Source organism: Herpailurus yagouaroundi, unplaced genomic scaffold (genome assembly GCF_014898765.1).
Source record: "Herpailurus yagouaroundi ecotype Mexico unplaced genomic scaffold, PumYag 28, whole genome shotgun sequence".
NCBI lineage: Eukaryota > Metazoa > Chordata > Mammalia > Carnivora > Felidae > Herpailurus > Herpailurus yagouaroundi.
This window is the reverse complement of record NW_024412376.1, coordinates 46,501,937-46,528,913: the sequence shown is the minus strand read 5'-3', so window position 1 is coordinate 46,528,913 and position 26,977 is coordinate 46,501,937. Positions and strand designations below refer to the sequence as shown.

Sequence of the window (26,977 nt, the reverse complement as noted above, 5' to 3'; positions counted from 1 at the left end):
TACTTAATATGTCCCACACTCAATTTTATTTCTCAAAATTGACATTTCCTAAATTAAATAGATTATGTGGATACATTAAAATAAAGGATTAAAAGTTTGGTCAATTTTCAGGTGGAAAATAAATGTGAGGAGGACGCTTTGAGGATATATTAGATACTTTAAGCAGCCTGAAAACTTATGAAGTACTTTTAACATACATGGTTGATCTAGCTGTCTGGGTAGACTCTTCACTGCTCATTGCACATCCCTCTCAATATTACCTCCTAAATGAAATGAACAACAATATCGTTTGCTCATAGGCTAAGAAGTTGCTCCTCTTCTTTGGTATAATCAATCCCTCATTCCATGCAAGTATAATTACTGATTTTTTTGTTATTGTTCCATTTTATTTTGAGTTCTCTGTAAGTATAAACAGAGTCAAAAGGGTTGCCTTCCCTTTCTCCATTCCCTATTAGTAGAGGCTTCTGCCAACGAAAGGTTGCTAATAGTTTAGCAGTTATATATTAGTAAGCTTTGAAATTCGGTATCATTCACTAAGCTGATTATTATGCTCTCTAAGTCATTGCTTAAATGTACGACATGACAGGGCTAGAAAAATATTAAGGCTTATTCTATTATTACACCAACTTGTCAATTAGTGGCTTTTTGGTAATAGCATGGCCTACTAATTAAGAGCAAAGGCCTTGGGATCAAAACTGGATTTAAATTCTGGACCTGTCATTTGCCAGGTAGGTGACCTTGACCGATTTCCTCATCTGTAAAATGACGATTATGACAGTGCCATTTTCACAGCACAGGTCAGAAGGCAAGACATATGAGGCATTTAGCCTGCTGCTTGTCACTATAATAGTCATTGTTTACTATTATTAATGGTAACATAATTTATATTAACATAAAAATATTAGTTCCATAATTTACTATATGTATTATCACAATTTTAACTGGTCCTATAAGTCTCAGTTTTATTCACAAGGTTATCATTTAACACATGGTTTAGTGTCTTGTTGAAATTCAAATATATTACTGTAAGTAACACATTATATACATATATACCCTAGGAATGTACAAATGTGTATATGAATTTTTCCTACTTAACCCATATATCTACTGTTTTAACAACTTTGTTTTGAACTCTATACTTAGAAAGTCAAACTAAATAAGAGCTTCATACTTCTAATGCTTATTGTCTTCTAATGTGTCTTGTTTCAGATAATACCAAATCCAAAGCTAAAAGGAATTTGCTTTGCCATACAGCCACAGTGTTTTTATATCTTTCTTATGGAATTGTCAAGTCTATCCTTCCTCCACAGATGATGGTTACTTCTCATGATTACCAATTCATTTACTAAGTGTTCACAAATGATTCTGTGAGAATGCTGCCCACGTTCAGTATTGAGTTCACGGGAAATTAAAATTTACGTTTATATGAAACTAATATCAGTTTCCAAAACTGAGGTACATACCTGCATTCAAAAAAGGTAAGTTATCTTTTCCGTTCACACTTTCTGGGGCTGTACATTCACACACCAGTGCACACTAGGAAAGAATAAAAGAAAAAAAAACACATATTTGAAAATAACGAAATCAAGAAATGAAATGCTTCCATTTTGTTTGCAAAACATGAGGCTATGCACATGGTTTCAAAAAGTTTTGAACAAGACACTTTTGTAAAACTATTTTCAGCTTTATCTTTACTATGAGGCCTGTTTAACTTGTGCCTATTTACATGTATATATAATATGATTGAATCACATAATTATAGGCTACATCTTGGTTCTATTGGAAACTACTTAGGAAAGAAAGTAAAAAGTGAAAAAGGATCGTCCCCAACATGCCAGAAATCTGCTTTGAGTACAGCAAATCACATTTGACAATCAGAATGGTTTCATATTTCTGTCACCTGGGATAGTTTTGGATCAATAAAAAGCAAATTATTTTCTAGATTTGAAAGGACAGCTTTAAATAAAGACAGCTTTAAATAAAAGATAAAATATGATGAAGCATCAAGTTACATAAGGCAAAAGGAGATTTTCATCTCTGGCAAAACAATGTAAACACTTGTTCATAAAGTATGAGGAAAAATCATAAATAAATTGATCTCTGATTTATATGTTGCTGATTTATAAACAAGTAATTTGTAAATAAGCTGATCCAGAGATCATGGGTCTATTAATCTATGATTAGTAGGTTAAGCTCCTGAGCTTTTACAGAACCAACACTGCTCTGGACAGAGAAGAAACACAGAAGAGCACGTTGCCGTGAGTGAAGCATGCATGGGCAACAATATCGCAGACAATGTAGCATTAAGTGAGGGGACCCCCCCCCTTCAGTTTTCTATGAAACTGGAATTAACAGAGGAAGCAACTCTTTTGGCCCCATGATGTTGATAAGAGACCTATCGTCACACAGACTGACACCAGCATCGCTGGCATCTCTTTCTTCAAATGAGTTCCCTTCTATCGCTAGCCAAAAAAAAAAGGGGGGTGGTAGTTTGAGGAAAGAGGAAAGTGAATTTTTAGAGCAAATGTATCACACAGAAACAAATAAATGCAAATAAAAACAAAGGAAAACTCAGAAACCAGAAACTTCTTTGATGAGTTCTGAGGGAAGCAGGCTTTGCTCAAGAGACTCCAAGGGCTCAAGAGAACCTAGGAGGGTGTATCAAGATTGCTTGGGCTATCTCCTGTCTGTTTCCCTCCACCATTCCTTCTCCAGGCACTGGTCCTCTTGGAGAATCATGGCCACTGAGGTCACTGCTAATGATGGCACGTATATGTCTGTCAAACATTTCTAGAAGAAAGACAAATAACTTAAAAGATTTATTTAAATGTTATGTCTATATTTGTATAATCCACTACTTATTCCCCCATCATAACATTCATCACAAACTCAGGAAATGTCTTGATGGGGAAAAATGTGATCTTATAATTTCTTTGGTGCTTCTATTGAGGGCTAGTTTACTGAAAGAATGAATAACTGCAAACAGCTCTTAAAATTTGATGTTCTCTCAATCATTTTCCTGACCAAACCAGAACTCAAAGGTGATCCTTTCTTTTAATCCATAGCTATTTAGGAAATGCACTTCCCAAATCACTAGAGCAATGTGCAATGATGCTTGAACATACTTAAAATTCTTTATTTCTCTTACTTCCAATATTTCTTCTACTCTTTGCAGCCTATATAGGGCTGTTAAAATAATCTTTCATAAACATTATATTCATCATACCAGTGCTCTGCTTGAAAATGTATAATGGTTATTTACTATCCAATCAAATCCAATATCTCATACTCGTATTCAAATTCTTTCATGATTTGTCCATGATATCCTTCCACATAATAACTAGGTAAATAGCTATTAGACATCCTCCTTTCCAAAAAAGGATTATCATCTACAATATAATTTATAGGAATGGTTTGGATTAAACTCTTTTAGTAAAGAAGTCCATAATTCATAGGGATCAGGCTATTATCTTGAGAAGCTGCTTCTCTACATGGAGAGAGCTGTGCCTCTTCATAATCAAAACCAACTTTCTGTTTCCTAACAGAAGGCCTATATTATTTTACCAAATGGATACAGACATATAACTTTCATACATCTGCATCTTCCATCTACACTGGAAGGCAGGTACTTAGGATAATTTTAACCTCACAACATTCTTATTTTGCAACTTGTATTTTATTTTAAAGCTTTACTATTCAGAATGCTCTCAAAATTTAAATCCTGGGAACATAACAGGAAATATCTAACAAGTATTTACTAAATTGATAAATATTTTTATATTTGGACTCAGTAATTATTTTCTTCAATTGTTTCCTGAGTGTACTATCTGTGCCATTATTTAAGTTGTGAGTTTTTGAAGCCAAGAACCACATTTCGTATTTCCCCAGGCCATTTTATTTAGTATTTTACAGCTGACCCTAGAATCATTTTTCCACTGTGCTAGGTATTACAGAGAATGCAAAGATTAAAATGATGTGGACTCTGTGCTTAAGGAGGCTCCAGCTATATATACTGTTTATTGCTATCATTATGATGGATATTTGCAGTGTTATGCACTTACACGGTAGGTGCTCTCAATGTAATGACTTCATATTTGTGATTCTGAGCAGGAATAACAAACACCACATGCCTTTTGTACCACCATAGCACCATAAGCCTAGTGATTTTGATGAGTGCTTTTAAAAATGTCATCTACTGGTAAGTATAGCCAAGAAGAAGAAACATAAGATATATAAAATTCTTGGAGCTTAATGATTTTGAATATCAACTAACAAACCAATTTGCCATGCATTGGGCTAGAAAGTTAACCAAACTGTAAGGACAGTGATCATGAAACACGCAAAGACCAGACTCTTGGCTAAGCACTTCCACATTTGTTAGTTTGTTTATTCCTTAAATCATGGTTGTCTAAGTTTGGTCTGGAATCTCCTGGAGTGCCTGATAACTTTGTCTTTGCATCCTCTGCAGCATCTAGCACAGGGTGAAGACAAAGTCATTTTCATTGTAACACTAAAACACTATTTGTCTACCTCTCTCTTTCTCTTATAAGCATATTGTGGAATTTTCTAGAGGCCCTATTACATAATCATTTGACAGCTAATGGTATGTGGGCTTGTGTACTCTTCTGTTTTAAACATTTCTTGTTTGAATTTCTAACATGATAAATGTAGATCTAAGTCAGCAAAATCTCTAATACAGTAAATATCAACAGATAAAATCCACATAAATTCAAATTTTAAGAGTGTATAATACCATTCAGATACTATAATTACTTGCAAACAATAATTCTAGCTTGGATATCTCACAAGAATTCTAGACTCAAACCTCCAACTTCATATATTTCCACTTCATATATTTACACTTGGATGTCTAAGAGGAATTTCAAAGTTAACATCTCAAAATCTCTGGTGCTCCTGCACCTGCTCCTCTCACTTTTCCTTACCACTAAAAATGGTAATTCTGTTCTTTTGACTTTCCTTTGTACCTACAGTCTGGCCACATTTCACTTTCTCTATCAATACCACCCTGATTCAACCCATCTTCATTTGTACCTTGAATCTTTGCAACCAACAGGCTCCATTCTTCTGCCCTTCCTTCTTTTCAGGCCATACTCAACACAAACAATCATAACATTTTGTACATATATTCAAAAATCCTCAACTGTATTTGTATCTAGTTCAGAGTCTAATGGCCTATAAGGGAGCATACAGTCTGTCTCCCCTGCCTGTGGACCTCATCCTCAACTCCTATCACTCTCCTCTTCAACCCCCAATTCCAGTCACACTGGCCTCCTCACTGGTCTTTTAATATCACAGGCACACTGCCACCTCAGGGCTTTTGCTCTTGCTGTTCACTCTAACTAGAATTCTTGTTCCTCTCAGATATCCACATCTTGTTCCCTCATTTCCTGCATGTTTCAGATCAGATATCATATTAACAGTGAGTTTATCCATGATCATCCAAAATAAAATGGCCACAGCCAACATTCCCTAGTCCTTGTACCCTTATTTTTTTATAGCGTATAGTACCATCTGATCAACACTATATGACTTGTTTATTTTGTGATTGTTCACTTCCCTGGAAGGCAGCATCTGTGTCTATTTGTCTCATTGCTGAATATCCAGAACCTAGTAGAATGCCTAGGACATAGAAGGCAGTATTTTTTGATAAATGAACGATGACTATTATATGTCTGTAAATATCTTATAAGGTAAGTTAAGTCAGTTATATTATTCTCAATTGTATATTTGGGAAAAATAAAGGGATGGAGCCTTTTGAGATGGTCCTTAGCTATCCAAGGAGTCTACACTTTCCCTGACCGTGGCTAATGAATATCTTGTTAAAACACCACTTCAAAATATGGGGGGGGGGGAATAGCCTGAGGAGAGCAGCAAGTCACCAAAATATGAGTCAGACGAGGCTCGTAGTAAAAAGAAGATGTATTATTACTCCACTTGTATCATCTCTGTCACTGTCATAAATAAGTAAGGCTTTTCTCTCCTTTTGTAGAAATCACCACTACTTTGATCATTTGTAGTATGCCACATTCAAATATAATACAGATGTTACACAAAAGGGGGAGACAAGGCAGGAGGTGATCTCAGCCCCAGCAAAGCCCCACTGGAGGATGCCTGTTAACAGTCCTGTCCTGACAAGAAGCCAAGGCCCCTGGGAGGGTGGGCAGGGCAAAGAGGAGGGCTATGGAAGTCTCACTTGATCCTATTGGCTGTTACTTACATGGGGTTTTCTCATATATTACCTGATTTGATGCTTTTGGTTCCTCATTCTCCTTTCCCTAGTAGCATATTTTTTCCCTGACTATTTAATTCAAAGGTTGTTCTTGAAAAGTTTCTTCCTCTTTCCTTCATAATTCTACACTCTTTACTGCATTCTCACTCCAGTCTTTATTTATGGACTGATCAGTTTGTACACAGCATTCTATATAGGCAAATATTATCACTTCTAGGGAGACAATTTTGGATTTTATTTCTTCAAGGTAAAAATGACTTCATTTACTTATTCACTCACTTTCCCTGTGCCAGGCTCTGTTCTAGGTACTAGGGTAAAGGAAAGAACACAATAGACAAAAGCCTTTCTCTCATGAAGTTTAATTCTAGTGAGGGAAATAGACAATAGATGAGACAAATAAAATATATATGACACTGGACAGTGGTAAGTACAAGGGACAAAAAAATAATGCAGACAAAGGAGATAGAAAGTTTCAGGTAGGCATGGAAATTTTGGATATAGGGCAGAGAAGGCAGAATGAGAAGGTGACATTTTGAAAAAAAAAAAAAAACAAAAAAACAAAAACAAAAAAACAGAAGGAAATGAGGGAATGAAGTATATAGTTACCTGGGGAAAAAAACTACAAAGGTAGACTGAAAACCAAGGTGAAGGACCTGAGTTGGAAAGGTCCTTCATTACCTGGAACGTGTAATGAACAGCCAAGAAGCTAATGAGGCTGGATCAAAGTAAGCAAGGAAGAGAAGTAGAGGATGAGGTGAACCATCACACTGAGAGGGCCAACACACTGAAAGGATTTAGGTTTACACTTTCAGGGAGTTGAGAAGCCATTGGAGGAATGACATGTTTTGTGCTACATTTTAATAAGTGTTCTGCTAAGAATAGACTATGATGATGGGGGTGTCGGGGAGGAGGAAGAAGGGACCTTTAAGAGACTACTGTAAAAATGTCTGTAACAGACAATGTTGTAAGAGTGAAGGACTCACAAGTCACTCGTTTCTGGATTTATTTAAAAGTCAAAGTCAAAGTGACTGGGTGGTTCAGTCAGTTAAGTGTCCAACTCTTGGTTTCAGTTCAGGTTATGATTTCATGGTTCGTGAATTCAAGCCCCATGTCAGGCTCTGTGCTGACAGTGTGGAGCATGCTTGGGATTCTCTCTCTCCCTTTCTCTCGGCCTCTACTCTGCTCATGCTCTCTCTTTCCCTCTCTCTCAAAAATAAATAAACCTTAAAAAAGGTAATAAACTTATAAATGTAAAAACATAACAAAAAAAAAGTCAGAGTCAACAGAATTTACTAACAGGATTTGAGTATGAGAGGAAGAAATTAGTCAAAGATGACTCCAAAAATTAAAAAAAAAATAATTTGAATACCTAATGCAATATTCCACTTGCTATATGAGCTTTGTAAAATGTTGTTACTACTTCTTTTGTGAAATTTTCCTTCTTTAGCTATGAGATTTTAACACTTTGCCTTCTATTACTATGCATGTACATAAAAAATAAAAGTTTGAAACCAGTGTGATATGGTGAATGCCCTTCTGAATGATCTTTGCTTAATGAGAACTGTAAAGTAATAATATGATTTGAGGCAACAAGTAAGTTAATGGCAGAAGACAGAGTCTGGATTTTCATTTATACTGTATTTCATGCTCTGGAGGTTATATGAGATTAAAGATTCAAATGTAGTTTTATGTCAGGGATATTGTTATGAACTGGATTGTTCCCCAAAATTCATTATGTTGAAGCCCAACACCCAATGGGACTGTATTTGGAGACGGCCTTTACAGAGGTAATTAAAGTTAGGTAAGATGATAAGGGTGGGGGCTCTAATCCTATAGGACTGGTGTCCTTATAAGATGAGACACCAGAGCTCGCTGTCTCTGTGTACATGTGCCAAGGAAAGGCCATGTGAGGACACAGCAAGAAGTCTGTAAGCCTGGAAGAGAGCTCTCACCAAGAACTAAGTCATCTGGCACATTGACCTGGGACTTCCTAGCCTCCAGAGCTGTGATAAAATAAATTTTTGTTGTTTAAGCTGTTCAGTGTGTAGTATTTTATTATGGAAGCCCATGCTGATAAAACAGGTGTTAATATTTTATCTATTTCAATATACATGAGAGATAACCTGTGTCACTCACCCACAAAATTCTGGTCCTGCTAGTTTTACTTCATTCTCCACCATTCACACAAAGTAAGGAGGGGGATGTTGTTTTAGAGATAACGTCTATTTCAGTTACTTTGTCTCTTCACATGTTTTAGTCATTCAGGACTTAAGTCACCATTCGTGGACTGTGTTAATACACTTCATACAGATTTGGATTTAGCATATCTGCAAAAAGAGTCCCTGCATTTGCATTTCTAACAAACATCCCAGAAAATTCTGATCATGCTTTGTAAGCCACTGAGATAAAGTTATTTCCACGTAATTCTTCTAAATGTCATACCTAGTGGACATTACTACATGTTTTTCACTGAACCATGAGTATTCTGAAGGATTGCCAACAACATTTATAGTAACTTTATTAAAAATGCATGAAAGGTCAATGTTTACTAAGAACCCAGACAGGACAGAACTAATGCCAACAATGATTAGCACATTTATCATTTTAGTCAACTTACGACTTGTACATGGTGCGTGCTGACACTGCCACCTCCTATTTCCAGAACAGTGCAGTTAAGTCTTTTCAAGTTCACATTACTAAGTCAGAAACATTATGTGGGGCTTTGGGGAGGTGTAGAGAACCTAGTTCTCTGTTTATGAGAAGAGTATGATTCAACTTGTCCTACCTCATAATAGCAACCCAGGAAAGGAGTCAGGGGGTGGGCAAGCTTTGAGAAAACTAGAGAGGTAGCTAATAATCTATTAATCTATTAATCTAATAATAATCTATTATTAGCTTGGAGCAGGCAAGGTAGTACTCCTTTGAAACAGGAAGTGTTTCTGCTACTGGTCTCCTGGCATACTGCCACAGGACAAGGCACAATTATCTGCCTTTTTCTGTTCTTAGTCTCTCACTTGGCCTCCAAATCTTTCCTCCTTAATCTTGATACAAGCGTTCATGTGGTGGTGACTAACACAAGTTTTATATAGAACTCTAAAAGAAACAAGGATTGCATGAAGGGACCCCATAATTGGGGTCCCAGGTGCACACATCCTAAGAGCCACAACTGGGGTTCTGAACACACAGATCTTAGGAGAATCTGCTGCAAAACTCACAACAACCCTCACATTGTCAGGCAAATGGATTCAAACTTTGAGTCTCCTTGGAATATTTTCATGATTTTTGATATGTTTTGAGGGAGAGTAGGGGAACAGAGAAGCACAAGGCTTGCTGCAGCAGGTAAGACCCGAGCTCATTCTAGGGCAAGAATAATATTCTTTTGAGGGGCAGTCTTGGGTTTCTTTTATAAAATTAATAATTCGTTATATTAGATAAACACCATTTCCCATGTAGATGTTTCCTCAGCATCCAAAATCAAATATATCCCTAGATAAGGGACACTAAGCCAGAAAATAAGTCACTATAGGTCTTATCATTAGAGAATGCTTATTTATGAAAAGGTAGGAATTATAGTGTATATACAAAGTCTTTCCTGAAAAAATGCAGTTTGTAAGTCTATCCACTGTGTCTCAATAAAATAGGCAATTGCATTCCTAAGACAGGAATTTAAGTTAATTCTTATATTAAATTTCTCTTTCTTAGATAAAAGAAAGTAAAAATCCTGGACACCTATTGATATGCACTGGGGACCTTTATCCTCAGCTTTAAGGAAGCTGCTTCACCTCTAGCTGCCATTGCCCCTCCTCCAAAGCTGCCCCTTCCATTTTATGCTATTTCTACTTCTCTCTCTGCAATTTCATCAGGCACAACATTATCAAATCTGCTCTCCTTCACATAAAGATGAAATCTAAATTCAACTTGCGTCTCTTTGTAAAGAGGGTTTTGAGAGTAGAGAAGTGGTTACTTTTGGCGATAGCCCTCCCAGAATCTTCTGTGCATTTTGCTTAGGGTTAATTAGGGCAGAATGCAACAGTGATCAATATTTTTGTTCCAATTGAGAGGAGGCAGTGTCAACACAGGAGCCAGGGCGAAGAAGAAGGTGTTTCTGAACGGCGCATGGCTTTGCATAGTTCCATGCAAACAGACACTTTGGTTCAGTGGATGAGACATACTTCTGGCACTCCCATTCCAGAGTTGACTTCTCATTTTGCCTTTAAATAATGATATTTCATACTGCACAGACGTGTTGATAATTCAGGCATCGGGCAAAACTGATCATTTCTAATTTAATTTGTGCATTATGCTGACTGAGACCCTACCTTTTGTCCCTGCACATCTGTCGTGATGTGGTCGGCTTCCCCATCCTCAATCTCCCCCATCTTCACGACACTGACTTCTATGGTGCCAACAACTTTGCCACCATCTGAAGTTCTGCAACCAAAAATAAATGAAATGGAAAGGTAAGAATCTTCTCTTTCCTTAAAATATGCCCAAACATGTTTGTTTCTGAAAACCACAAATAGTGCTATTTACCTTCATTGGTCTTAATTAAACAAATCTGCATAAAAAACATCAAAACAAGTTAATAGTGTTGGTATTATTTTTAATTTGAAAAAAAAGTTAACCACAAACTTAAGAGGTAAGTATATGGACTGTCAAAAGCTACCTCATGAAGGGGACACCTCCTCCCGGCACTTAGGAGTAGACACAAATATCATGGATTGGTGTCCCGTTTGGTAACACCACATCCCCCACAACAGCAGAAACCATGGCTCCTCTATGCCAACTGCATGGAATGTTGTGCAAATCTGTTATAGAGATTACAGCTGAATAAAATAGAAGAGAGTAAAAACATCCGTATATTCCTCTCTGGACCACTGGCCACAAAATCTGATTCTGTGCCTTCTCCCTAACATAATTTTTCTTTTTTTAAAAAAAAAATGTTTTTAATGTTTATTTATTTTTGAGAGAGAAACAGAGACAGACACAGTGTGAGTGGGGGGGGGGGGAGAGAGAGAGGGAGACACAGAATCCCAAGCAGGCCTCCAGGCTCTGAGCTGTCAGCACAGAGCCAGACGTGGGGCTCGAACCCACGGACTGTGAGATCATGACCTGAGCCGAAGTCGGACACTTAACCGACTGAGCCACCCAGGAGCCCTTCATTTTTCTCTCTAAGAGACGAGGTAAAGGAGATTCTCTTCCAGTAAACAGAAGAAATTTAAGGTACATGCAGAACAGAAATTAACGTTAGAGATAATTTAGTGCAACCTATAACTTAATCAAATAAAGAATCAGAGACTCAGAAAGATGAAAAGTCTTATCTAAGGTAACAAAATGGCAGGGTGCATGTGTGGCTCAGTCAGTTAAGTGCCAGACTTCAGCTCAGGTCATGATCTCACAGTTCGTGAGATCTGTGTCTGCCTCTGTGCTGACAGCTCAGAGCCTGGAGCCTGATTGGGATTCTGTGTCTCCCTCTCTCTCTGCCCTTCTCCAGCTCATACTCTGTCTCTTTCTCTCTCAAAAATAAATAAACATTAAGGTAACAAAATGGCAAAACGAGAAATCCAGGTTTCTAGCTCCTTCAAGTCTGTTGGTCACTGAAAAACTTCTCTATTTAATGATGATGACAATTTTATTAAAGATTTTTGCCATCATTAATGTCTTCAATGAATTTTCTGATTAACAATGAAAGATAAAAATAAAATTAATAACCACCATCCTTTAAGGTTCTCTAATTTCTTTTCCTGGACAAGAAAAGATATAGAATAAATAGTGCCATCATACCATTGGAACAGTGTGACACATAATGATATTCTCCCCTTGAATCTTATTTTGAAAATAGGTAGCAAGCCACCTCCTAGGCATGCCATTTTGCTATAACTTCTTTCTAGGTCTAACTGACTAACAGAAATGCAATGCTTCATATTCTTCCATCATGTTTTTTCTGAAATTTGTTTTTATCTTTAATTAGGATACAAATAGTGTATTTCTTTCAACCAATTCCTTCTAAGTGTCATGATACTATTACTAAAGAAGTCAGAAAAGAGGATTAGGAACATTTTTTATAAAGTAGTTTAGCAAAATGCTAATTAAAATAATGAATGTGTTAGGTGAAAATGAAACCCAATTATGTTACTAGATCATGGTAGGTATTTCTCAAAAAACAAAAATAATAAAGTATACCCTTTGAAGTATGTTTCTAAGAAAATTGAAAGAGTAAAATTCTGGTGACAAATGCATACCCAATGTCATAATGTAATAAAATAAAAATGTGTACATAAAGAAAAGTGTTTTATTTGTTAAGTGGTGTATTAAGATTTCTTAGTAACATATGAAATAAAATGCTTTTTGGTAACTTTAAAATCAGTGGAAATCATATTGACTCAATTATTTGAAATTTTAATACAGAAACTTTAAACATTCATCATAAAGAAGATACGTATATGGATGGCATTATAATCTATGATTTGTGAAAAACTGCATCAGCTCCAATTCTGGGATAGTTTTAAAAAATTCATTATACCATTTTCCCACTTGAAAATGACATACTAACTTGTCATAAATCATGATGTGACTTAACTCGGCACAGTTATTCAGTACTGATAGTTATTAATTAAAGAGTTTAATAAGAGCTTTCATTGGCACTACTCAGCTTTTTCTAGAGGTTTGCAGGTTCTTTTTCCCCCAAGTGGATCATCAATAACAATTACAGACATCTTTTTCTTCACATAGGAGTTGTTTAGAAATGTTTTGCTTGAGCAAATTGAGCTAGCTGAATTTCTAGGAATGCAAAGCCTATGTGTGACTGTCTACATTTTTTCAATGCACTAAACCAAATAATGCCATAATTATTTGAAGGCGAGGGTAGATTTTTCACACCCCCACCCCTCACCACAGGACTGAGTAATAAAACAATATATGCCATAGTTGTTAAAAGCGTGAAAGCAGGAGTTTTGAGCTACCTGCTAGCTGCATGACCTGGGCAAAGAACTTAACCTCATGACACTTTGTAAAATGGAGACTGAGAATTTTCTTGTAAGGATTAAATTGTGGCATGATTTATGTCAAGTGCTCAGCACAATGCCTTCTATGAGATGAATGCTCTTTCCTGCCAGCCCTCCTCTTTGTCCTAGTGGTAGAGCAGTGGCAGGAATAGTCGTAGTAGTAACTGTAGTGGTAGTACCAGCAGCGGTGGTCAGAGTAGCCACAGCAGCAGCAGGAATAGACTGTGATGTCGTTAATGTATCATATTTAATTCGATCCTCTTCAGGAATGTTACTAAAATAGGCAGCTAAGACTATAGTAAGAGGTTACAGGATCCCATGGCACATGCATTTCAACAGTGATTGAGTGCTCACCAGAGATGCAAAGAATTAGAATTAACAGATGATATTATGAAGCTTACACTCTTAGTAGCTCAAAGAACACAGGTTTATAACTAATTACAATGCAGCTGAACCTTCCAAAGTGCAAAAGTGAATGAATAAGCGATGTACTATAAGAGTAAGCTTCTGAACTATAGCTCTCTCTATTCCCTTTAAAACAATTATCTGGCTACTTTTTAAAGAATTTTAATACCTTCAGGGTTTCCTACTTCATTTTATCTCCTATAGGCTTCCAAATAATCCCAGATTAGAATCAAAGCAAGGAGCTTGCTCAATCTAGGGACTCTAGAATGATTCTAAAATCTTTTTTTTTTTCCAAAACAATTTTGGATAGGGAGCTCTAACTACTCTAAAGCAAGTCTCTTCATCTGAGATTTGTGGACGACAAAGAATGGGGCATCCAAATTATAAACTAAAGAGCTGAATCCAAGACACCTAAAGTATGGTTCACCCTGTCGATGAACTAGAACATAAAAGGTAGAAGGTGTTTTCTATTTATTCTGCAACAATTTAACACACACAGAGTATGGGTATTCAACACTTCTCTTCAATCAGGGGAGTCATGATTGAAATATCTATTTCATGTTTCCAAAGGCTACTTCAAAGGTGATTTCTTACACATTTAGAAAAAAACATTCATTATTAAATGCTTAATTATGCTTTCAATTTATCACCCATCAGGTTCAGGAGGCTAGTAATAATAGCTTAACTATTATTTATCACTAAAATTCTACTGAATTTTATCTAGCGGCAATCACTGTATCTGCATGGAAGATATATAGAAGACATGTCTGGGCTAGGAACCAAGAAATCCAAGTATTACTTGCAGTTCAACTGCTAACTAGCTATGTGACCAATGAGATATCACTCCAGTTCTCTGGATTTCAGTTTTCTTCGCTGCAAAACAAAGAGTTGGTCTCTAATAGCTATTCTCTAATACCAGCACTCAAGCCCAGTGCTCTGGTCACCCCTGTGATTGCATCATATGATTCTACCATGGGCACCATAGGCCATCACGGGCTGATACAGCCTTGGGGAAAATATCAGGTACATTCTAGCCTCCCCTCACTCCCCACCTTCCCATCTTACCTTCCCCCAAAACAAACTGAAGAAGCCAAAGTCATGAGAAACCTGGCAAATACCTTAACGCTTGGAGTCAAATAAAAGGGCTAGTTTTTCTTATAATATCCAATGCATACATACATATTTTACTGCCTTTACAGCACAGCATCTTGGCATTTTTACAAGGATACAAATTTGACTGAGCTAAGAAACAAAAGTGATCTTTACACACTTTCCTAGCAATTTATATGGCAATAAGAACAGGCTGCAGTAATAAATAACTATCTCAATCTACATGAACAACAACAACAAAAAACTGCCATTTCAGTCACTTGACAGGTCATTACCACTGTTTAATGCTGAAAGCTGTAAGAGAAGTAAAAGATGAATAGTTCATGGCCAATAAAGTATTTTGATCACTACATCAAAGTTCCTAGTTAAATTCAGCAAATATAGTAGTCCCTCTTATCCTTGGTTTCACTTTTCACAGCTTCGCCTTCTGAGGTTTTGGTTGCCCATCATCAACTGTGGTCCCGAAACAGATGTTCTTCTTTCTGACATATCATCAGAAAATTAACAGTAGCCTGGGTCACAATACCTCTGTCATTCACCTCACTTCATCTCATCATGTAGGCATTTTATCAACTCACATCATCACAAGAAGAAGGGTAAGTACAATGCAGTAAGATATTCTGTGAGACAGGGACCACATTCACATAACAATTATTATAATATATTATTATAATTGCTCTGTTTTATTATTGTTCTTGTTAATCTTTTCCTGTGTCTAACTTATAAGTTAAACTTTTCCATAGGTAGGTATGTATAGGAAAAAACATAGTATATATAGGGTTTGGTACTATCCACATTTTCCATTGGGGGTCTTGGAATGTATCCTCTGCAAATAAGATTTGTGGGGGGGGGGGGGAGGCTTCTGTGCACTAATATTTAACCATGCCAACAAGATGGAAGGCAAACGAGATTTTCAGCAATACAAGTCTACATTCCTTTCTCACTCAGATTTTCAACATGCAGAGTAGATTACTGGTTAAGGTTCTTTAAAATCTGCCTTTAAAATACCTCCCCTAATGCTTTCTAATGAAATTTTCAATCACATGCAGAAACATACACTTTTAGAGGACTGAATGAAAGGGAGTGTAAAACAGTCTTCTAACAAAGGAAAATTTAATGACTCTTCCTCTAGACTTCTTCACCACCTACTACACTATCCTTACTAGAGCAAAAAGAAAAATAAAAAGAAAAAAAAGAAACTCTGGAAATGTTAAACAGCAGCATATAAATAACTCCTCTGTTTTGGAAATGCCACAGAGATGCAAACCAACAAATGACTCTGTAAACATCTAGGGAGAAACCTTCATTAGCACTGCCAGTTTTTGTGAATATAAAGTAGTCCTGTGCTATGCACAGGATCTTCAGCTGTGAGATGTGCCTTGCATTTAAACTGTCTAGACATGGACCTGAGAAATACAAATTTCACCCAGACAAGAAAATAAACAAAGGTAAACAAATAGAGTTAGTGAGTGAGTGCATCTTGACGATCTTTCTGGTGAATACATTTTACCTGGCGATGCTAGATTTACTCAGGGCTGAAAGAAGTGAGAGTTCTATTTAAGTATGTATAACTAAGCACACTCTATTCTGGCTGAAATTCATAAATGTCAGAAGCCATAAAATACTTTCAAACTATTACTTAAATAAAAGTTTCAGTAGTTCTTAACATTATAGCTTATACGCTCCAAGTTTTGGTCTCTGGTTTTCTCATTATAAAGCTCGCCTTCAGAAATTCCATCCATAATTACGATTCAAGTATCCCGTGTATGAGGATCTATCATAAATCTACATTCCCTACTCTAACTTCTTTCATCAGGGATAGAAAATATTTACCTGGTCTAGAACTCCAAATTCCTTTTGTCCTGATATTTTACATTCTGTAAGCTTGAAACTAAACTGTTCCTCAAACTCCAACTCACACATGTCAAGAGCATATCATTTCCAAAGAAAAATATGCCATAGAATATTCCATCTCTACCTGTGTCTTGCCTCTACCTTCTGATAAGTCATTAAGCCCTGCTGACTAGTCCTCTAGAATGTCTCTTACACATGTCCCTTCACAACGGTAACATCCCAAGCAGTTTTTCACCTCTGTTTCATTACGCTTGAAGAACCTACTTTCACCTTTCATGAGCCTTCTCTTGCATTCCATCCATGTCAAGTTTTCTTCTTTTTTTTTGTTTAAAAAATTTTTTTTAATGTTTATTTATTTTTGAGAGAGAGAGAGAGAGACAGAGACAGAGTGTGAGCAGGGGAGGGGCAGAGAGAGAGGGAGACACAGAATCCAAAGCAGCCTCCAGGCTTTCAGCTGTCAGCACAGAGCCCGATGTGGGGCTTGAACCCACGAGCTGTGAGATCATGACCTGAGCCAAAGTCGGCAGCTCAACTGACTGAGCCACCCAGATGTCCCAAGTTTTCTTCTTTTTTTATTTTATTTTTTTAAGTTTTTATTTATTTATTTTGAGAGAGAGAGCGAGCAAGCACGAGCATGAGTGGGATAAGGGCAGAGAGAGAGGAATAGAGAGAATCCCAAGCAGGCTCTGCACGATCAGCATGGAGCCCCACGTGGGACTTGAACTCACGAACTGTGAGATCATGACCTAAGTTGAAATTAAGAGTCAGACCCTTAACCAACTGAGCCACCCAGGCATTCCTGTCAGGCTTTCTTATTAAAGTACATATTACTCTCTTTCCTCTATTATTAAATGTCACCATATTATTCTCTTTCCTCTATTAAAGGTCCTGAGACATTGTCTAATGCCTGCCCAGAGAGACTGCAGTATAGCCTGTATTTAAAGGCCTTATATCAGTACTTGTCAAGGGTTTTGGGGAACTTGGTGTTTTTGGTTCAAACTTATCTATGCCATCACACACCATTAAATAACAGAGTATGGTTTAGTGAGCAGTGCAGTGAACTTTGAGTAACAAAGTCCTTGGTTACTTTATAGTAAACAGCTATGTGACCATGAGCAAGCAACATAGCATCTATAAAGATGTCCCCAGCTATAAAATATGAAGATAGTAAGCCATCCTACTTATCCCACAAGATTTATGTGACCAAAAACAAAAGATCTTAAGTGTAAGTACAAAACTGCTTTAATGTATGGCAGTGACTACTATATTGTACAGTCTGGGCCACAAAGCTTCAAGAGTACATCACAAATACATTTCTTCAATTTTCAGACTCATTGGCTTATAGCATCTTCTTTACTGCTAAAAATAGTACTATTCAAATATAAGTAATTATCCTAATAGAAATAAGTTAAAGCATATCTTTCCCTCTTCATGACTTTATTACAAAAATATATGATAAGTTATGTTTGGAAACTTGTTGATTCAATGTAAAGGTGAAGTATAAAATACATCTTTAAACTTAAGACATATCCTGTAAACAAGGTGAGAAAACAAGATCGGCATCTTGTGAATGAATTTGTCAGGATTCGTAGGCAACCAAACGTATATTAAAAATAATAGGATATCAAGAGCTGCCCACTGGTACATAATGAGTTGTAGGTAAGAGGGAGTAAGTACACTCTACCCTCCTGCATCCACCGAATGCAGCTATAAAACCTGGACAGATGGACAGAGTAGCTGTTTGAAGACTCAAAGTAAATAGCACCAGGAATATTGGGGTAGATCAGAATTTTAAATACCACTGAGCCAGCGGTGAGTTTACCATTTCCCCCTCTCTGGTAGCTCCTGATCTGGACTCAACAGAGCCCTAAGCCTAGAGGCGGTCAATGGTGCAAACAGAGAGAACTCCAGGAGAAGCCCTCAAATTCTGGCACAAGGAATATAAAATGGGTTTCCCAACACTCAGAAGAATGGTTTTCATTTTTATTTTTTCCACTTTCTCACATCCCAGCCCCCAAGTAATCCAGTAGGAGCAGCAGTAAAAGTGACAGCAAAGAGGGATTGCAGGAGGCTGAATACTATGAAGGAAGGAAAGTCTCCTCTCTGATTGCAATTGACGTCGTAAGGGTGTAGGGTGAATCCCTTTACTTTTTATCTCTCTCTGTTCTTCTGCTTCTTGGTCCCTGAAGAGGGTGCAGTTGCATAGCAGAAATAAAAATAAATAAATAAATAAATAAATAAATAAATAAAACCCCAGCTTTCTGGCTGGAGGATCAAACGGGAAGCCACAGGAAACAGGAACGTGCCAGGGATAGTGTGAAGAGGAAGGAGGTCAGGAAAGGGACTTCTTAATATTGTTCATAAATACCTGGCCTCACCTCAAGCTGTGCACGCATGAATCTAAATAGAATATCAGAGACTTTGAGAAATAATTTATGGACTCGACTACCCCCCCCAGGTCTCAGACTGTCAACTGAGTGACAAAGATGAAGGACTGGTCTTAATGATACAATAAAAGCTTTGAAAATGTGAGTGATATTGAAAGTACTATACGAGGTTTCACAGGACGTAAGTTCAGCTCACAAACATCTAGCAATGAACAAATGGAAACTGACATAAAAAAAATTATCATTTATGGTAGATACAAACAAAATGCCTAAGTGCAAAGATGTATAAAATTTATATACTGAAAATTACAAATGCGGATGGAAGAAATTAAAGAAGTTCTAAATTAATGGCAAGACAGAGAGTGTTCATGTATTCAAAGACTCAACTTTATAGAGATGTCAGTTCTCCCCAAATTGATCTCTACATTTAATAAAATACTAATCAAAATCTTTTTGTAGATTTTGTACAAGATCTTTTGTAGATATTGACAAGCTAATTCAAGAAGTTATAAGTCAGGGCAAATAAATAGAACAGCCGGAGTAATTTTAAGAAAGAAGAACAAAAATGGAGGATTTGCATTTACTGATTTTAAGACTTATTGTAAATATACAGTAATCAAAACTATGTGGTGTTGGTGAAAGGGAAAATATATTTATAAATGAAACAACACAGAGGCAACATGATCAATTATTTTTTGACAAAGTTATGGTCAATTAAATAAAAAAGACTAGTCCTTTCAACAAATGGTATTGAAATAATTAGACATCCATTTGGGAAAAAAAAATGAACCTTTGTTTTGACTTCACAACTGAAACAAAAGTTAAAATGCTTCACAGACCTGAATGTCTAAAACTTTTTATATAGATATAGATATAAGAAAAAAATCTTCATGAATTGGGTTTAGTCAAGTGTTCTTAAATATGACAAAAGCAAAATCTAAAAAGGAAGAAAATCAGTAATTTGAACCTCATCAAAATTGAAAACTTTTGCTCTGTGAAAGATATTGTTATGTGAATGAAAAGACAAGCATTTGACTAGAAGAAAATAATTGCATATTATGTATCTAACAAAGAATTTGCTTCCAAAGCCCATAAAGAGTCCTCAAAACTCAACAGCAAAAAAAGGAACAACCTAATTAATAAATGGGCAAAGTTGAACCAACATGTTTCAAAAGAGGATATTCAGATATCAAATAAGCCATGGAAAGTCATTCAATGTCATTGGTCAACAGGGAAGTGAAAATTAAAAGCATTATGGGATGTCACTATATCCCTTAGGATGGCTGATGAGGATGCAGAACCACTGAAACTCTCATACGCTGCTGGTGGGAAAAAAAAAGCATCTTGGGTGTTTATAGAACTCAATATACACTTACCATATGACCCAGAAATTCCAATCATATTTACCCTAGAGAAATGAAAATTTAGGGTCCCAGAAAAACCTACACATGAATATTTTACAAGGCCCTCTCATAATCATTCCAAATTAGAAACAACCAAAATATCCTTTAATGTGAATGATTATACAAACTATCTTACAACCATATAATGGAATCCGCTTAGTAATTAAAAAACAAAAACAAAACCAAAACTGTTGATACACATAGCTTGGATGAATTTCAAAGGCATTGGACTGGGTGAATGAAGCCAGTCTCAAAAAGATACATACTCTATGATTCAATTTATATGTCCTGGAAATGAAAAAGCTATAGTAATAGAGAACATACATTGTGGTCAGAGGGGTTAGGGTGGGTGGAGGTGTGAATTAACAGGGAAGTAGGAGAGAGATTCACTGTGGTGAAAACAGTTCTGTTTCTTGACTGTGGTGGTGTTTACAAGAATCCACACATGTGTTAATAGATAGAACCATATAACAATAAAAAGTCAATTTTACTGTATGCTAATTTATAAAATACAATAAATTAGAAAGGACACAGCCATTTTCTCTGATAATAAATTAACAGCAAATAAAAACAGCCATTCAGTCTGGGAATAGAGAATCCAAATCATTAAAAGGTTATCCTATTTTATGTGAACCAAATCTTCCAATTTCTGGCAATACTGACTTGAAACAGCAAAGTCAAAGTGTCAATTTATCCCATGCTCTATACTTTCAAGATATATGCTGGCATAGAAATGTCATATATGAGAGAAAAAGTCAACATGAACCATGGGGAACATTTCATTAGACTAGAGAGGAAGGTGTTCATGCAGGAAGTTCAGTGAGTTTCCCAAACCAATGATTCCCATTCATGGGATGAACCTACCAACTAAAATTACTCACATTTAGACCTACATAAGAGAAACTATTGCTAAGGCTTTTGTTGTGTCAACTTATTTTATTACATTTATTTGTTTGAATTTTTATTTTGAGTAAGAGAAAGAAAGAAGATTGAGAGGAAAAGAGCACCTCCTAAGCAGAGATCATTAGAAGAGAAAGGAAATAGCAGGGAGAAAGTAACCATATGAGGTCATGCATAGATTGCTTCAGACATTATTTGAAAGCAAAGATTATACATACATACATTTTTAACACCATTTTTTTCTTACTCAAAATGGACATGCTCCTGGAACAGAAACTCTTTATAAGAATGGTTTGCAAATGTCACTAAACCAATCAAAATATTCTAAGACATTCTGAAAACATTCCAAAAATAGCAGGCATGGAGAATTAAAGGAGGCAATTATTAAATAATTAGCAATAAATACTAGTGATGGGTCAGTACTTAATACTCAAATTTTGAATTATGTATATTTTTACCTGTGTTGTGCTTTGTAGTTTATGCCAGTTCCTTAATGGTAGGAAACAGTGCTAAGAGATTTTTTTTTTAAGCTAGAATTAAAAAAGTTATACAGTATATGGTCAAAGTTTTACAGTGTATAAATATAATTTTAGACTATAATGTTTTTCAAACCTATGTAGTAAGAAATTCACTAAGCTTTAAATTGCACCATGGGGCATGCACTCTGAAACCAAGCAATTCTTAGTGTCTATATTTTTATGCTTAATTGCATTTGGATCTGCATTACATTCTTTTATTAAGCTATAAAATGTTGTGGTTTTAAAAATATTTTTTCTCCTTTAATATGACATTTTAAACCAAAAATCCTTTAAAAATAAGTTCAAAAACCAGAAAATATGAATTCATTTACAAACTTTTATTAAGGACCTACTATGTTGTAAGCACTATTCCACGCACAAGGATTGTTGCAACAGAAAACAAAACCAAAATCCCTGCTCTCATGGAATTTGAACTCAACAAATAAATAAATGATACATTAGAATATGATAAATTCCATGGAGAAAAATTAAGCAGGGAAAGAAGGTGGATGAGCATCAGGTTGGGGCTGCTACTTTATACTCAGTGGTTAGAAAAGAACTCTCTAATACAATGCCATTTTAACAAACACCTAAAGGCAGTAAGGAAGTAAGTCACATATCTTTCTTGGGGGAAAATCTTTTCAGGCAGAAGAAACAGATGGTCCAAAAGCCTTGGAACCTGGTCCCCATATTCAAGGAGGAGAAAGAACCATTATGGCTAAAGCTGGGTAGGGTAGAAAGAGCGTACAAGAAGACTAAGTAAGAGAGGTATTCATTCTTTTTACATTTCTGCACAACAAATGACCACAAACTCACAGTGTAAAGATCAGAAGTATGGATCATGTCCTGAGCTCAGGGTCTCACAAGAATGAAATCATCATGTAGGATGCACTGAATTCTCCTGCCTCATGGAAGCTCTAGGAAAGAGTCCACTTCCTAGCTCATTCAGGTTGTTGGTAGAATTTATTTCCTTGTGCCTGAATGACTGAGGTCCCCTTTTCCTTGCCAATTATCAGCTAGTTTCTTGCTACTAACACTCCATGCCTTGAGATCACCCTCACATTCTTACTATGTGGCCCTCTCCATTGGCAATTCATAAGAGGGCAGTTTGCTTTTACAAGGTCAGGAGGAGAGTTTCTCTTCCTAGTATGCTAAGATGGGAACTTATACAAGGTTATCCCAGCTACCTAGTATAATGACTAGTGGTTATCCCATCACCTTTGGCACATGGGGTAACCTAATAAGGGAAGTAACTATCCCATCATATTCACAGGCCCCACCCACATTCAAAGGGAAAGTATCATGCATGGCATGTACACCAGGGAGCTGGGAATCTCAGGGGACATCTTCGCAGTCTGCCTACCACAGGCAATGGTGAATCATCTAGAACTCCATAGGACACTCTAAAAATATTTGCCTCGTGAGTGAGATGGAAGACTGAAAGAAGATTCTAAGCTGACACATAAGTTTTAAAATGAGAATCTGGGCTGCAGTGCAGAGAACAGACTGCAGGGAAGCAAAGAGAGAAACACCAAAATGGGTTAGAAGAAATTAGGATGAAGTCAAGACATGTCAGATTCTATTTTTATTCTGAAGGGAGACAAACTAGATATTGTGATTGGTTGGATATAGATAGTAAGAGAAAGAGGAATCAGAGACTACAGAGACTATGGCATGAACAATGAGAAGGGTGGAATTGCAATTTCTTGATATGAGAGAAAAATACAGGGATCATCAGAATATAGATGATATCAAGAGCTTTGAGACTGAGTGGAAGTGAGTGAATGAATGAAGAGTGAAAACTCTGTATCTAGACTCAGATGTAGGACATCTCACAGTTTAGAGGTTGGTGTGATGAGGAATAATGTGCAAAAGAAACAGAGAAGTGGCCAGCTTCCTATTGATAGGAAGACAAAAATTGTCTAGTAACTCAGATACCTTCTAAAGAATGTGTTTTAAGGAGATAATGATCCAGTGTACAGATTGTGCCAAAGAGAGGAACATTGAGAACTTTCAATTGGATTTAGCAACATGGAGGCAATTTATTCCTGATCATGACAAGAATTGTTTAGGTAAAGTAATAGGATGAAAGCCTGATGAAAATGGATTCAAAAGACAATCAGAGGAGGCAAAGTGGAGACAGCTCTTGAAATGGTTCTTCTACAAAGAAGAGTAGGGAAATAGATATGGTTAGAAGATATGGGAGATTGGGTAGCATTTTTCATGTTAACAGACATGATCTAGTAGAGAGGAAATAATGTATGACACAAGGGTAAGAGGGGATAATATTCTTAGATAGATGAGAAGAGATGGAATCTAAAAGGCCAATGGAAGAGTTGACTTTAGACATGAAGCAGAGTTCATCTGTAATAGTGGCAAGGCAAGCAGAGTGGATGCTGGTAGGTTAGTAAATACAGCATGGGAAATTACCAAATTCCTTTTCTCAGTGAAACAGAAACCAGGTAAAATCAGCTGTGAATTAGGAAGAGGGGAGATTTCTGGGAAGAAAGAGATGTAAAAGAACCATCCAGGAGAGTGGGAGAGCAAACGGACCAGGGAAATATAGGACTACAGAACAGTACTGAAGAATTATGAACCGAAAAGAAACCTATAAACATGGAAATCAAGTTATCCCAGTTCACTCAGCTGGAAGGATGCATGCATGGATTAGGTGAACAAAGTGAGGAATTTAACCAGTGTTTTTGCTGTTGTGGCTATTCTTTTCTTCTATCTATCTATCTATCTATCTATCTTCTATCTATCCTCTATGTACACTTATCTATTTTTCCCAGGGAGTATAGTAACTGAAGAGGGGCCCAGGAGATGAGGATATATATGACGGAATTGTTCTCTGATTCCTAAGTAATGGATCATGGAACCGCAACTGGATAAGAAAAGAAGAGTGGATATGGGGAAGGGAGGTTATGAAGGGTTAAAGATATGGCTTTAGGATCAATGACTTGGTACAGTCAAAGAGCAACTAGAAGGAGCACAGCTCCTTCCTCACGATATGAGATGGAAATCCAAAAATAGAGTACTTAAAATGTAGACTCTGGAGGGGTAGGATTAGTGACAAGATCTGGGGGCTGACCCCAGGAGTGGGTTGCTGAAGTAGAGAAAAGTCTGAAAGGCCCATGAACTGAAAAGATGATTTACATGGCTATTAAATCACAGGATGCATGAGAGGGGCTGTATTGAAGAGAGACAGTGCATTGCGAGTGAAAATCTTCATGAAATGAGGGGAATGGCATCTTTCCATAACCCTGGTAAGGCAGGGAATCCAAAGGTGTGTCTGAGGACATAAGCCTCAAATTAGGAGCATTTTCAGAAGATGTTCATCCCACACCACTTGGCAGGGCTGCAAGAGATAGATACCCAGCTTCCAATTAAATAAAGAGAACTGACTGAGAATGGGGTTGTGGTTGAGGAGGGACTTAAGGTATTGGAGGAGATTTGGGGAGCAGAGGGCACTAGGGCCAGAGTAGGGAGTAGACAGACAGGTAAAATGATGGGTGACCACGTGGATGAAGGATGACCTGGGAATCCAGCACTTCTTGTGGTCACAATGAGTAATGATTACTGCCACAATAAGGAAACTCAATTTAGCTAGGGCAGCACTAATTTTAAAATATTATAAAGACCTGAAATTTCTCATTCTCTGACTTTATCTTGTTCTGCTATATAGTCTTAACACTGCCTTCCTAAATCATCTGGTAATTATTTTAGAGGTCAAGATGTGACTGATTCACCAGTAAAGAAGTCTAGACAGAACAATAAAGATTCCTACAGAATTTTTTTGTTAAAAAGAAGAAAAATAATTAAATCAAAGTTCAAGACGCTGCTACAAGGAAACAGAATACTCAGTATACTGCTTTTATTCATGCTAAATAGATTCTGAAGATATATTTGAATAGATCAAATGTCCTGCACCAGTTTTTCAACATAAAGTACATGAGAAAGCACTGTTTCTCCAAATATAACCCTTTTAAAGATTATTCTAAGATTTCTGATTATAAGACAGGTTACCTACTAGTAATTAAAGGTCCTTATCACTTCTCTAAGACAAGAATCCATATAAGAACAAGAGTGGGTTTTGGCAGGAAGTAGAAAAACAGTAAAAATGAAAGGTCACAGGAGTAAAATTTTCAATTCAAGAGCAATTGCTATATAATGTTTTGGAAATTTTTGAGAACTATATTGATGTATGTGTTCCAAATAAAAGTTTCACTAGTTTTAAATAACCTCGGAGGCAGCTATTTTCTCCTTTTTTCTCAGATAAACTCCTCATAAGTCACTGTTAGGATTGAATAATGTCAGAGAATGTTTAGACCAGTGAATAAATACCATCTAATTCATTTCATAGAAACTGATACCCAATGAGTTTAAGCAACAGGCTCAAGGCCACCTCACAAGTCATTAGACGCGCTGAAGTTGGTCTAAGAACAATAAAAATCGGAAGGCCACGTCTGATTTTTTAAAATTCATTTCTGAAAAACAAAATATAAATGGTGTAATTTATTTTTAGTTGTTTGCCAATTTGTTTATCATTCTTATCTGAAAAGTCTTCATAAAAATTGTGGTTTTAGTTTAGTCCTTCCCAGCTTGCTCCTGAGCTCTGAGGCAATTGGTCTTCTGGGCTACGGGATCTTTGTTCTGAGCAAGAGACATTTAGGAATCATTTCATGTCTTCTTTTAAACTTTGTTCTAAGACTGTATTCTCTCCTATAGCAGCATGAACCTTCTTGTGTATCTTTTCCATGTCTGGAGTTACTTTCTTTACATATTGAGAGAATTATTTCTTGTAAGCAGCATCATCTTCTTCCATTAAGTACCACATATAATCTGAAATGTTCTGATCCAAGATGTGCTTACAAAGCACTTCTGTGCTGAGTTCCTTGCTTTCTGAATCGCATCCAGGGCATCATCTGGTACTGTGAAGGACAGAAAAGCTTCTTCCCATAGCTCCCTTCAGAATCCCCAGAATCCTTCAGAAATTCTATTTCCAGCGGCAGTTCTGGTATGGACTACATCTAAATATAAAATACCTTCACATTATAATTTGGAAGTTCATGAGTATAAGCCACAGAGACTATCACAGCAATATAGTCCTGTAGATGCAAGCAATCTGACAAATGCTATCTCCACC

At 36.6% G+C, this 26,977-nt stretch overlaps 1 protein-coding gene across 9 annotated transcripts in view; it reads right to left on the bottom strand.

Annotated features, from left to right (window-relative positions):
• The window catches only part of INPP4B (inositol polyphosphate-4-phosphatase type II B), a 789,997-nt gene that overhangs the window by 213,441 nt on the left and 549,579 nt on the right, over nucleotides 1-26,977 (bottom strand). For all 9 annotated transcript variants that reach the window (XM_040473200.1, XM_040473128.1, XM_040473146.1 and 6 more), the window contains 2 exons: nucleotides 10,570-10,681; nucleotides 1,464-1,536 (listed from right to left, as the gene is read on the bottom strand). In XM_040473200.1, the coding sequence (XP_040329134.1) occupies nucleotides 1,464-1,536; nucleotides 10,570-10,681 (185 nt within the window). The remainder of the gene's footprint in view (nucleotides 1-1,463; nucleotides 1,537-10,569; nucleotides 10,682-26,977) is intronic.